The sequence below is a fragment of the Pogona vitticeps genome, chromosome 2 (genome assembly GCF_051106095.1).
Source record: "Pogona vitticeps strain Pit_001003342236 chromosome 2, PviZW2.1, whole genome shotgun sequence".
Lineage (NCBI taxonomy): Eukaryota > Metazoa > Chordata > Lepidosauria > Squamata > Agamidae > Pogona > Pogona vitticeps.
This window is the reverse complement of record NC_135784.1, coordinates 13,948,856-13,961,357: the sequence shown is the minus strand read 5'-3', so window position 1 is coordinate 13,961,357 and position 12,502 is coordinate 13,948,856. Positions and strand designations below refer to the sequence as shown.

At 41.8% G+C, this 12,502-nt stretch overlaps 1 protein-coding gene and 1 long non-coding RNA gene across 2 annotated transcripts in view; one reads left to right on the top strand and one right to left on the bottom strand.

Annotated features, from left to right (window-relative positions):
• The window catches only part of LOC140703790 (uncharacterized), a 28,126-nt gene extending 19,094 nt beyond the window's left edge, over nucleotides 1–9,032 (bottom strand). Inside the window, exons 1-2 of the mRNA XM_078386773.1 lie at nucleotides 7,518–9,032; nucleotides 3,015–4,154 (exon numbers count right to left, since the gene is read on the bottom strand). Coding sequence (XP_078242899.1) covers nucleotides 3,015–4,154; nucleotides 7,518–7,621 — 1,244 coding nt within the window. The 5' untranslated portion in view covers nucleotides 7,622–9,032. The remainder of the gene's footprint in view (nucleotides 1–3,014; nucleotides 4,155–7,517) is intronic.
• Nucleotides 842–2,886, top strand: LOC140703889 (uncharacterized). Its single transcript, XR_012083067.2, has 3 exons — nucleotides 842–927; nucleotides 1,068–1,175; nucleotides 1,991–2,886. It is a non-coding gene; the product is annotated as an uncharacterized LOC140703889 (long non-coding RNA).
• Nucleotides 9,033–12,502: the final 3,470 nt, after the last annotated feature.

Genomic DNA, 12,502 nt, shown 5'->3' with positions numbered 1-12,502 from the left:
CAAAAGTAAAATTAGAGGTTTCTGGAGGTGTGAATGTGTGGGCAAGCTCAGTTTACAACATCTCCTGACCTGTTCTGCCACTGGAGTGGTCGTTTAGAAAAGGAGATATTTCAAGATTTGGGAAACAGCAAAAGTGCCTGCAGTCCAAAATGCCTCAGGAAACTCCAATAAATAGTCATAGCTAAATCAGCTCTATCCACCACCCTGCTGGAAATAGTCCCTAAGTGTTTTATGAGGCAACAAAATTCGACCTTTTTATATCTTTCAGAATTAATTCAATATCCGTGCTGGGAAATGTTTATTTTTGTATGCATGTGGGTCTGGTCTCTGGGTGTCTCTGTGAACTTCACTGTATGGGTATACTATGTATATAAATTTATTTGACTTAAATTTCCCAGAATCCTCTGGCCACCCTGGCAGGTGCTATGCTGGATGGAGGATTCTGGGACATGTAGTCCAAAGAGAAGCATTTTGTTCCTCCCCATGATAAAATGAACAATGGAAAAGTGCAGGATGGAATAACGAGGCTGAAACCATGAGATGAAATTAGAGAAAAGTCACACAGGAAGCAAAGATACTTGTGATTCACCTGCAGAAAATCAGGGTTGATGCTCCTTCGTTTCCAGCCCTTCCCTCCAGGTAAAGCTCACTCGGGTCGTGTACGCACCGCAGTTACTGAGGAAGAAAAAGACACGCAAGGACCTTCTTCTGAGGGTCAGGATCCGGAGGAGTCAGAAAAAGAAGGGGGTAAGAAGAGCGATCCAGAGTGGAGGAGATCCAGGGAAATTTAGCGCAACTTTTTAAAGGAGGGCTTTGCACCTTTCCTTTAAAAAAGCTTTGGAAATGTTACTTTTTTTTTAGACCACAGTCCGTCAAAGTCGAACCAGACCGTGGAAGAGTTATGGGAGTTGTAGTCCACAGGAAAAGGTATCTTTCCAGAGTCCCCATTCAGATTGGCGGTTCCGTAGGAGAAAGGGGGAGGACCTTCGGGGAGGGGAGAAGGAGGAACACTTCCGGTGAAAAAAAGGCTTCCTCTTCCTCTCCATATTTTTTTTCTTCCCCTCTAGGAATGTCACACTCTGTTGCTCTTAACCCCTTCAGAGCCAAGCGCTAAGGTCCTTCCTCTGCTTCGCTCACAGGAGGCCAAAGGAAAACATTCCAACCTTGCAATTATGGTGATTCTTTTCCTGGTTTCTACTATTGCAACAACTCTCCTTATTTTTTTTTTCTCCCTGGAATTTACAGGGCATTTTTTCGTGAATGAAAGCCCATTGTCTGTGGGATTTATTTCCCAATTTGATTATAAAATTGAACCAAGGAGTTGCTGTCTTTGACTAAACCGTTCCTGGCAGGAGGTTCAAAAAGCCTGAGGAAGAGGAGTCGCTGAAATGTGAGGTGGATGGCAGGGAAAAGCCCTCAGTGCCATCTTTTATGAGTCTACTCAGATACAAGCCCCTTGAAGCTCAATGGCCCTTACTTCCAAGTAAATGGATCTAAGAGGGCAGCACACGCTCTTAAGAGGAATGGAAAAGATCTACTTTCCATTTGCTTGGAATGAAAACGAGGTTGTGTACATAAAAATAAAATGCTCACCTTGTTCAAAACTGTTTTTCACCTTTTTCAAAAACAAAGGAAAAAGTCCTCAAGTGAAGGAGTAAAATCAAATGATCCCCATGTAGCAGACCAAACGGCAGACTATGTAATTACCATCTTATAGCTCATATAAAAATCCCTTTAAAGGTCAAAATGCTTAATTTCCTTTACGTAAACGCAGATGGCACAAACAGCAGGTACCTCCTTCTCCAGCCACATCCAGCTACTTTGCTTTGTCCTCCCTTCGCTCCTTGTTTTACTCACTCACCTTTTGGCTGCAATGCTTGTAATTTTTTAATAATTATTTGTGACTGTTATATACTGTACTCTACTTTGTGGAAATAGACATTTGGAGCCAATCCTGTCTAATTTTTTTTGCCATTTCCCCATTCCATAGATCAGCCAGGGCTTCAACAGAATCACCCCCCAAGGTGTTACGAAACTCCTCAACAGCCATCAGGAAACCACTTGGATTCATCAGCTTTCTGGGATGGACCATCTTAGTCTGTCCTCCAGCAAAGGTTCTGATTTCCATTGAGTCCAAACCCCACCATACACCGTGTTTCCCCAAAAAGAAGACAGGGTCTTATATTAATTTTTGCATTGTGGCTTATTTTCAGGGGATGTTTTTTTTTTTCATTTTTTCATTATTCAAATACGGTCATTTCATCTTCTGGTTACTGCACAATGGTGGCGGGTGGGCTTTCACTGAACAGGGATTATTTTTGGGGTAGGGCTTATATCACGAGCCTCCTGAATAATCATACCAGGGCTTCTTTTCAGGTTAGGTCTTATTTTCAGGGAAACAAGGTACTGATCTGTCCATGACAATGGAACTACAGGGCATTCCTCCACAGTCAAGTCAGCAACACCTACCCCAGTACAGAAAACCAGGCGTAAAGTGTGTCCTGCAGCATGAATACGGGCAGATAGTTTGGGACAGGCCGATGGTTGTCATGGGTTATCTGCCTGGAAAACCCTGAAAATAGCCACCATAACTCAAAATTGTCTGGATGACACAAATATTTATTATTGTTTTGACAATATGCATTGAATCTCTTTTTACACTCCAGATAATTGTCTGGTTTCTCCCCAGTGTGAATCAGGGAAAACAAGAGCATTTTATTCGCGAAGGCTTTCACGGCCGGGATCTAATGGTTGCTGTGGGTTTTTCGGGCTCTTTGGCCATGTTCTGAAGGTTGTTCTTCCTAACGTTTCGCCACTCTCTGTGGCCGGCATCTTCAGAGGACAGCCCCAGAGCACAGGCTGCTGTCCTCTGAAGATGCCAGCCACAGAGACTGGCGAAACGTTAGGAAGAACAACCTTCAGAACACGGCCAAAAAACCCCACAACAACCAAGAGCATTTTGTTTTTTTGGAGGTGCTCAAATGATTTATCCCAATGTCTTTCCACACTTCAGTCATTTAAATGACTTCTTTTTCCTGTGTGTGCTTTGATGGCTAATCAGGAAGTTTTTCAATCTAAAGGTCTTTCCACATTCCGTACATTCAAATGGTTTCTCCCCTGTGTGGATTCTATGATGGAAATTCAAGCTTGAGCTCTGGCTGAAAGTTTTTCCACACTCCAGACATTTAAACGGCTTCTCCCCTGTGTGGATTCCTTCGTGGGTTATAAGATGTGCTCTCTGTCCAAATGTTTTCCCACATTCCAGGCATTCAAAGGGTTTCTGGCCCGTGTGGGTCCTGTGATGGGTAGCAAGGTGCGCATGTTGACTGAAACTCTTCCCACACTCCAAACACGTAAAAGGCTTCTCTCCTGAGTGGATTCTTTCATGGGTTATAAGACTTTCTCTCATTCTGAAGGTTTTCCCACACTCCAAGCATTCAAAGGGCTTCTCGCCTATGTGCGTCCTGTGATGTCTAGCAAAGCTTCCACTTCGACTGAAACTCTTTCCACACTCCAGGCACGTATATGGCTTCTCCCCTGAGTGAATTCTTTCATGGGTTGTAAGATGTTCCCTCACTCTGAAGGTTTTCCCACACTCCTGGCATTCAAATGGCTTCTCGCCTGTGTGGGTCCTGTGATGGGTAGCAAGGTTTGCACGTTGATTGAAGCTTTTTCCACATTCTAGACATTTAAATGGCTTATCCCCTGAGTGAATTCTTTCATGGGTTGTAAGACTTTCCCTTACTCTAAAGCTTTTTCCACACTCCAGGCATTCAAATGGCTTCTCGCCTGTGTGAATACTGAGGTGTTTAACAAGGTTTGCAGAACGACTGAAACTTTCTCCGCACTCCAGGCATGCAAATGGTTTCTCGTCTTTGTCAATCTTCCCATGGCAATCAAGAGCCATTTTATGGGCACAGGTTTTCCCGCACTTGGAGTACTCATTGCTCTCCTCTGCTTCAGGAGTTTTCTGATGGTCTTGGACTTCCTCTGGACAAGCAATGGGTCCATCCATCTTCTCTTCTACTTGTTTTCCTCCCAGGTTCTTCATTCTGTCTTGATTCTCATCCTCCTTCTTTGTATTCGGACATTCCCCCTTTTCCTCTGGCACTTGATGGCCAGCTCTTTTGTTTCTCCTCTTTGACATTTTCCTCCTAAAAAGAAAGGAAATAAAAATGAGTGGGGGAAAACAGATTTTCAATTCAAGTAACAAAGTCGATGAGCTGCTAAAAATGATTCAGGAGAATAAAATCTGGCTCATGGGGGAGTCCACCTTCACAAACATCAGTGGGAAGGCTAATTATGTCACCAATTAAGACACTAAGCGAAACCAAACAGGCTTTATTTTGCTCCTCTCTGCTGGACAAAGATGATAAGCCATTCCACTTCATTTCTTGCCATAACATCTATGATATTCTGTGAGAAAATGGTGGGAAAACCCTGGTGAGATCCATGGTTAGAAACAGATGTAGGTTTTTCACAGCCTCGATGAAATGTTTACATATTACTTTTGAGAGCCTGTCATGGAAAGCTGCAGTTTAGCATGAGGCATGCTTTAATTATCGCTCTTCTATTAATCTTTCCCTGTTTCCCTGTTCCTTGAATGGCCATAGGTGTCTCCTTTTGGTTAAGGGGCTTCCCCTCCCTAAAAATAATCTGCCATTGTAAGCCTTTAAATGCTATTGCTCATGCAAATTACACCTGTTGAGTTGAAAAGCTAATATCCCCCTCTAGCAAAGAGAGAAATGTGACAGCCCTTTCTAGTGTTAGTCAAAGGATGTACCTGCAAGATTCTCACAGAGGTTGATCAACCATAGCATAGGCATCCTTCAGTCTCGAGAGACTATGGTAACATGCTCTGAATGGAGGAGTGTCCTCTCCAGAGCATGAAGCCCGGGTAAGGTAATATGGAGGATAGGCTGTTACCCAAGCAGCAGATCCCCCCTCTCCACATTGCTGAAATGGTCCAATGGAAAGGCAAGAGCCAATACAACTGGTTCCAGCAATGTAGGTTGTCATGGCGGCCATGAAGTCCTGAGCCGCCCCAGTCAAGGGAGCCTCAGCATGAATGTTGAGGTCCCCCAGCACCAACAGCCTGGGAGTCCTCAACACCAGGTCCGAGACTACCTCCGTCAGCTCAGGTTGATCAACCAGATTGTTATTATTTGTCCTGATTTATTTACATTTATTTAAAATATATATTTTACCCCATCTTTCTCCTTGAAAAGGATCTAGGGTGGGCTACATCATGAAAAACATCATATTAAAAGATAAAGACAGTAAATGATTCAAACGTTCAAGAATTAATTATCTAAATTAATATCTAAAATGTTAGGGAAAAATAATGTGAAAAACAGATTTAGAAACAAGAAAATATAAACCATCCCAATTATTTTCTCAGAGACAGTCACTCACTAAGGAAAATCCTTCTTTGAGGGGCCTTTGTACTGATGGATTTATTGTCTTTATATCCCACCAAGGCCGGATCCAGGACAGCTCATGAGATGAGCTTCTTTAAATATTAAAGATGATACTGCTTCTTTTTTTAAAAAATCTGAGCCATTATAATGTTAAGCAAAAATTTCGGGGAAAAATAGGTTTTTAAGCATTGCTTAGGTACAGCTTCCCTTAAGCACTTGCTTGTGATCAATAATCAACGCAGGCCCATGACATCAATATTTTGATATCTTGAATATTTCTCCAGAATAAAGTGGTTTAAGGCTTTCAGAGTTTGTATTACTAAAATATCTGGAGTTCCAAGTTTGGGAAGCCTTTGGGATAGCAAATTGCCTGGGAAACAGGGAAAGGATTTTAAGTAATAGGCAGCAGTAAAATCTATTGGCAGAATGTGTGGAAAATTGTTCGTGGATTCTGATTTTCCAATTATTGAACTTTTTGCATTCTCCTTGTTTCCTCTCAGCTGCCTTTTCTTATTGGCAGAGTGTCGAAAACTGCTGGCCTATAAATCTTCAGCTACACAGTGGAGAAAAATCCAGACGAGGATTTACAGAACAGATTAATATAATTACAAGTCTCCCTCAAATATATCACCCCTTATTATTAGTTAGTTTTACCTCAACTGGCACATAGTCTCAATTGATTCAATCAGAGAATCTGGTGTTGAGATAAAATAAAAAATGTTTCTGTTTTATTTACAAAATCATAATATATATCACAATAAAAACATATTTACTTGTATGTGTGTGTGTGTGTGTGTGTTGTCAAGTCAGAACTCACAACAATCTTGACAGGTAAGTGAGATATTTAAGGAGTGGTTTTATCACTTTCACTTCCTCGGGGGCTGAACAGAGATTCAAACCCTGTTCTCTGGAGTCCTAGTCTGTCACTCTTATTGACTACTACACCACACTGGGAATCCCATTCACTTGTTATACAAGTCTTGTTTAAAATCTTAACTGTTTAGCATCATTGTTTTATTATATTATATATTTATTTATTTATTTTTACTAACTGATTGCATACATACTCATATTCTGTTCTCTATGACTAATGAGACTTTAACCCTCACAGAATGCTGCCATTACTAACTGACTCAGAACTCTGAGGTGAAAAATAAAAAGGCGGGAAAGGGAATCTGAGGTAGAGAAACAATTGGCTGTACTGCATGATTGATATTCACTCAAAGTCTCTCCCATCCAACCTTGCTAAAGGCATAATGTGCAGGTTGCTCTAATTCCAACAGGAATTAGAGCAACCTGATTAATGAACCTGATTTGCCTCTTGACATCATTTCTGGGAGAAAATCCCTGAATATATTTGTTCTGATTTGTCGTTCGTCAGGGTCGATGAATCACAAATCAAGTACAGTGGTGCCTCGCTTAACAACGATAATCCATTCCAAGAAAATCGCCATTAAGCGAAAACAGTGTAAAACGAAATTAAAAACCCCATTGAAACGCATTGAAACCTGTGACGGACAGGTCAGGAACCACTCCAGTCCATCACGATGGAACCCTGATTCAGGAGCCAATGGCTGTACAGAAAAGGCGGGACTAGGGATATATAAGAAAATGGATAACAGTTAAAGAGCAGTTAGAATCTGAACTTGGAGTCAGTTAGGTTAAAGTTAGGGATGAGTTTGGGATATGAGTTGGAGAAAAGCAGTTTAGGCAGTTAGGACTAGTCTTGTGTTAGAGAAGAATAGGGAGATAAGGAACAAGATAAGAAATGAATAAAATATCTGAAGTAACATGATTCTATCTAAGCAAATATAAATGTTATAAAATCACAGTTGATTGCAGGAATAAAATAAGACCATCCATGAATTACTTTACATGATTAACTTGTGAACACTTTAATAAACATTGTTTAATGAATAACACTGATTGAAGAGTCATATTTGATATAGTGAGGAATATCTCCTCTGGTGGCAGCGGAAAAGGAAAAAAAAAATAAATGTCACACCTGAAACTGAACCTGGGTTGTGTGGAGAAACAAACGGGAATGGGTGCGTGACATAAACCCGTTCAATGCGTTCCAATGGGGTAAAAACTCACCGTCCAGCGAAGATCCTCCATATGGTGGGCATTTTCGCTGCCTGTATAGCGAGGAATCCGTCCCTAAACACAGTGGGGAGCCATTTTAAGCACCCGGTGGCCATTCTGAAACCGCCAATCAGCTGTTTAAAAAAACATCGTTTTGCGAAGAATCAGTTCCCGAAGCAGGGAACCGATCATCGCAAAGCAAAAAAACCCTATTAAGACCATTGTTTTGCGATCGCAATTGTGATTGCAAAAAGATTGTCATACAGCGATTTCGTCGTAATGCGGGGCAATCGGTAAGTGAGGCACCACTGTATTTTTTCCCCTGATGAATTGATTGATGAATTCATGTTTTACTTTACAACTCTATAAAATGGCCTTCAAAGCAGCTAGAGACACCAAATTCACACAGAAGCTTCCTCTTACTCTCCTCTACAGTCCATCCAAGTTCAGTGACGTTTGGTTTTTTGCCGTCCATGTTATACACCCACAAAGAGCCCACCCCGAATTCACAAAATTTGCTAAAAATTGGTTGATCCATATTTGTCTGGGCCATTGACTTGTGTAAATATGGATCAATGAATTCGTGATTTCTGAATAAATTTGGTGCTTTTTTAAATTTGTGGCCATCTCTGTCCCTAAAATTTGCCCATCCTTGCCTTTTAAAAAGTACATATAAACTCCAAGTTCTACTGCCCTTGTCACAAGAGGCTAAAGGAGATCCCAAAACTGCGGGCTGATAGGTCCTCACACTACAACTCCCAGAAGACTTAGGCAGCACATCCAATGGGTTGGAGTTTTTGTAATCCAAAAATATCTGGGGTTTCAAGTTTGAGACACCATAGGGCCAGCAAATTACCTGATAAATGTTACATCTCTCTCAATGTCAATTAAGACACTCCCTGATGCCCCTAAAGGGGGAGGTACTCCTCAAATGAATTTTTTCACCATGCTGGTTGCAAAATGGCTCTATCTATCTATCTATCTATCTATCTATCTATCTATCTATCTATCTATCTATCTATCTATCTATCTATCTATCTATCTATCTATCTATCTATCTATCTATCTATCTATCTATCTATCTATCTAATTTTATGTTATTTTATTGGAAGCCGCCTAGAGTGGTCTTACAGGCCAGATGGGCGGGGTATAAATCAAATCGAATCAATCAATCAATCAATTTGATTTATATACCACCCATCTGGCAGCCAAGGCCACTCTGGGTGGTTTACAACAAAAAACAGTACAGGAACAAAATAGGAAATAGCAACATTAATATATAGGGATGGAAATCGAAAATCATAAAGTGATGTGAGGGTAAAATTGTAATACAATAACTACAATTAAAACCATAGAAGAAAATAAAAACATGGAGCACGGCAGTATGACTGATAGATTGATTTTCTTTCTATCCCACCAAGGCAGGACCCGGGAAGCTCACCACCTCAGCTGTCATAGACAAAAAAAAAAAAAAAAAAAAAAAAAAAAAAAAAAAAAAAAAAACCAACTCATATAATATGAAAGAAGAATTTGGAAACAGGTTTCCACCTTAAAAACAAGGGTAACCCCTTATGGTCTATGTGGACTTCAGCCTAACAGGTGGGGAAATCTTAGGAAAGAGCTGTGGTTCAAAGTTTCAATTGGAAAGAGAAGAGCTGCTGGGTTCCCCCTGGCCATCTTTTCCCAGGATTTTTGTGCAGGAGGAGGCACTTGGAAGGATGAATCCACACAGTGATCTTATGTATTTTCACTTTAATTTGACTTTTATTTCAGGGCTTTAGAGACCCTATCTATATAAGGGTAACATACAGTATACAGATATATGTATATGTACACACACACAAACACACTCACACATGATATAGTGTGTATATATGTGTGTGTATATACATATACAGTACATACACACATATACTGTACATATGAAGACGTTTGTGTTTGCAGTACTCAAACACACACACACACACACACACACACACACACACACACACACACACAGAGAGAGAGAGCCCCATAGAACCAGACATGTTGCATAGGCGCTGGATTAAAAGAAATCCAAACCATCTAAAATAACAAAAAACAGAAGAGGGACCGGAGGGGGGGGGAGAGAAGACCGTCAGGGGGATCCTTACCAGAGGATCTCTTCAGGGAGCAGAAAGGGCAGGAGAGGCAAGCGAGGACTTTGCTCTGCCGAGGAGAGAGGAAGAAGAAAAAGGGCTCTGCAGAGGAGCTGCTGCCTCCGCCCTGGAGGACGCGGCCCCCCCTCCAGCCCAGCTCCGTTCCCTCCCTCTGAAATGTAACGCCGTTCCTTTCAGGCCGAGCCGCCACCCGAGTCCTTCTTGCAGGGATGGGCAAACGGGCGGACGGCAAGCTGGAGGGAGACCCAGAGCTTGGAAACGCTTCTTTTTCTTCTCTACTACAACACCCCAAATCCCCAGCCAGGGCGACTACAGATGTTGTAGTCCAACAAGGTTCCCAAGTTCTTTATACATCTCTCCAAGGTTTGTATGTTTTTCCCACCCTTCAGACTACAACTCCCATCTTCCCATTCATGGGGCCTGCTGGCTACGGATTCTGGGAGTTGTAGTATTTGAAGGAAGGGTTTTAGAGCTCTGGATATTCTTTGCGGCAAAGATTGGGAAAAGTTCCTTTTTAAGACGATAGTCTGCAAAAGTCTAACCACCGCCTGGAAGGGGATGGGAGTTGTAATCCGGGGAGGAAAATGTTTTCTTTCTGAAATCCCCATTCAAATCGGTACCTCCAGAGCAAGAAAGAGGAGGGACTAGAGCGGAGGTGATGGAATTTCATCTCCGGTGACAGAGGACTCATCTTTCCCATTTCCTACCTCTCTAGGAATCTCATGGTCTGTTGCTTCTAACCCTTTCAGAGCCGAACCCCAAGATTTTCCCTCTGCTTAGCTTACAGGAGGCTGAAGGCACTTTCCCAGGGTGTTTCTGATGCCAGCATTTATACTTTTTAAATTTTCATAGATTTTTAGAGCATTTTTAAATGAAATTCACAAAGTTCTTTATACGCCCGTCTAAGGATTCCAACTACAACTCCCATCACCCAAGCCATGGGCCCTGCTGGCTGGGGATTCTGGGAATTGTAGTTAAAGAAAGGAGGGCTTTAGATCTTTGTGTATGTGTGTGCGTTAAATTTACAAAAGCAGATAAGCATGACATGCATAGATACTGGGTGTGTTTATCTTTGCCCTTGTTTTTCTGTTTCTCTAAGGTTAATCCAAGTTGTTGTTTCTCTATTCGCCCGAGTCTGTTTCACACCTTTACCAAGGAAGGGCGATGTGCATTCCATGCTTATCTGTATTTTTACTTAGTTGAAGAATGTAAGGGGAACTGGGCTACACCCAACATCTATGAACGTCGTGTTTTATCCGTATTTTACTTATAGTATGTAAAAATCACTTTACATTCATTCATTCACAGTGTTACTTACTACTAGACAGCTACTTCCTTGAATCTCTAAGTTTTAGTCAAAGAAATACGCCTGCCACGTTCTTTTCCATCCTCCTGCTCTGCCTAGGTGGCAGCTGTAAAGTGATGGCCGAGACTAGACTCAAGGGCCTTCTGAGCCCCTTCCAACTGCATTACTCTTTTAAGTTGGTGTTTGGGGAGAATCATAAAGATGGATTTTTGAATGGTGGTTCTTCTCATGCAGACTTTAAAATCCTGGGGAAAATGCATTACAAATCCAGCTTTCTCACTGAACTTCTAGAGGGTTTTTTTTTTTGCCCCCAATGTGTGCGAATTAAGCAACTTCTCATTGACAAGGAACCTTCTATGTAAGTAAAGCACCATAGCGATAAATTCCACCTACCTCCCAAGAAGAAGCCTGGAACAAAACAAGCCACGTTGGGAGCAAGAACAAACCAAAAGGTGTGGAGAAGCCTGGGAAAAGCCACTGTTTCTTCTGGAAAAGGCTTAGATCTTCTGGATAAGGGCTGAAAAGACTGAAACCTGGAAAACTGAAAAAGCACAGTACCTGGAATGTCCTTCTGAGCAAGGGCTCACTTGATCAGTGAAGGCTGTAGCCTAGAAACCTTTGTGTGCACCTCTTGGCTTTCTTCTCTATCCAATACTCACTAAGAATGGGCAGCTTCCATCCTGATGGTTCAGGATCATAGCTGAGCTTCTGGGCAACCCTTTCAATTGTGTGCACCTTCAAAAGCAGGATTTGCCCACCAGCAGGTCTACAAATGGAGGGCAGCCACCCACAAAAGAGAACATAGGTCCAATTCTCTCTCCCGGTCTCTCCTTGGCTCCTTCGCTGAACTCCAGTTGGGATGTATTCCTGGACGTGCAGCAGTTTTAAAGAAAGAGAATTGTAATATGTAATAGAATAACATGAACGGGAAGAAAAAGGAGCCAAAAGGAAAAATATTGCCCCCCCCCCCATTTCTGGCACTCAGAAAAGGGTTATTTTGGATGCACAGGAGGTGAGGAAGCCCCACGTCTGGCACAGCACAAAGTATGACGGCCACAGGCACCGGGCTGCAAAATAAACTAAGGGACAAAAACATGTTTTAAAAGCCACACTTTTACAATATTAAGCAACAGCTTAGAAACGATTCTTCTATTTTTTCACATTGCTTCATTTTGCCCATCTGAATTCACACAACGGTCCCTTTGACAAGGAAATCTTCAGATTTGCATTTCATTTGTGTGCATGTACAATTTATGCATTCACAGTACCTTAACTGGTCAAATCATATCCTAGTTTTCTTGGTTTGTATGAGTACTGTATTCTTTTCTGTCTTTGCGACCTGAAGATGAGTTGCAAAAGCCGATTCTGAAATCTCGTCCTAAAATTCAATTCTTAATGTCCATACCATCATCCTTTTTCTTGATGGTTTTCCACCTGGGTTCCTAATGTCAGTGGCAGCCATTGAGTGGAATCGGACTTATAGCAACCCTTTCCAGGGATTTTTAAGGTAGGAAATACATAGAAGTGGTTTCCTATTCCCTTCTTCTGGGGTT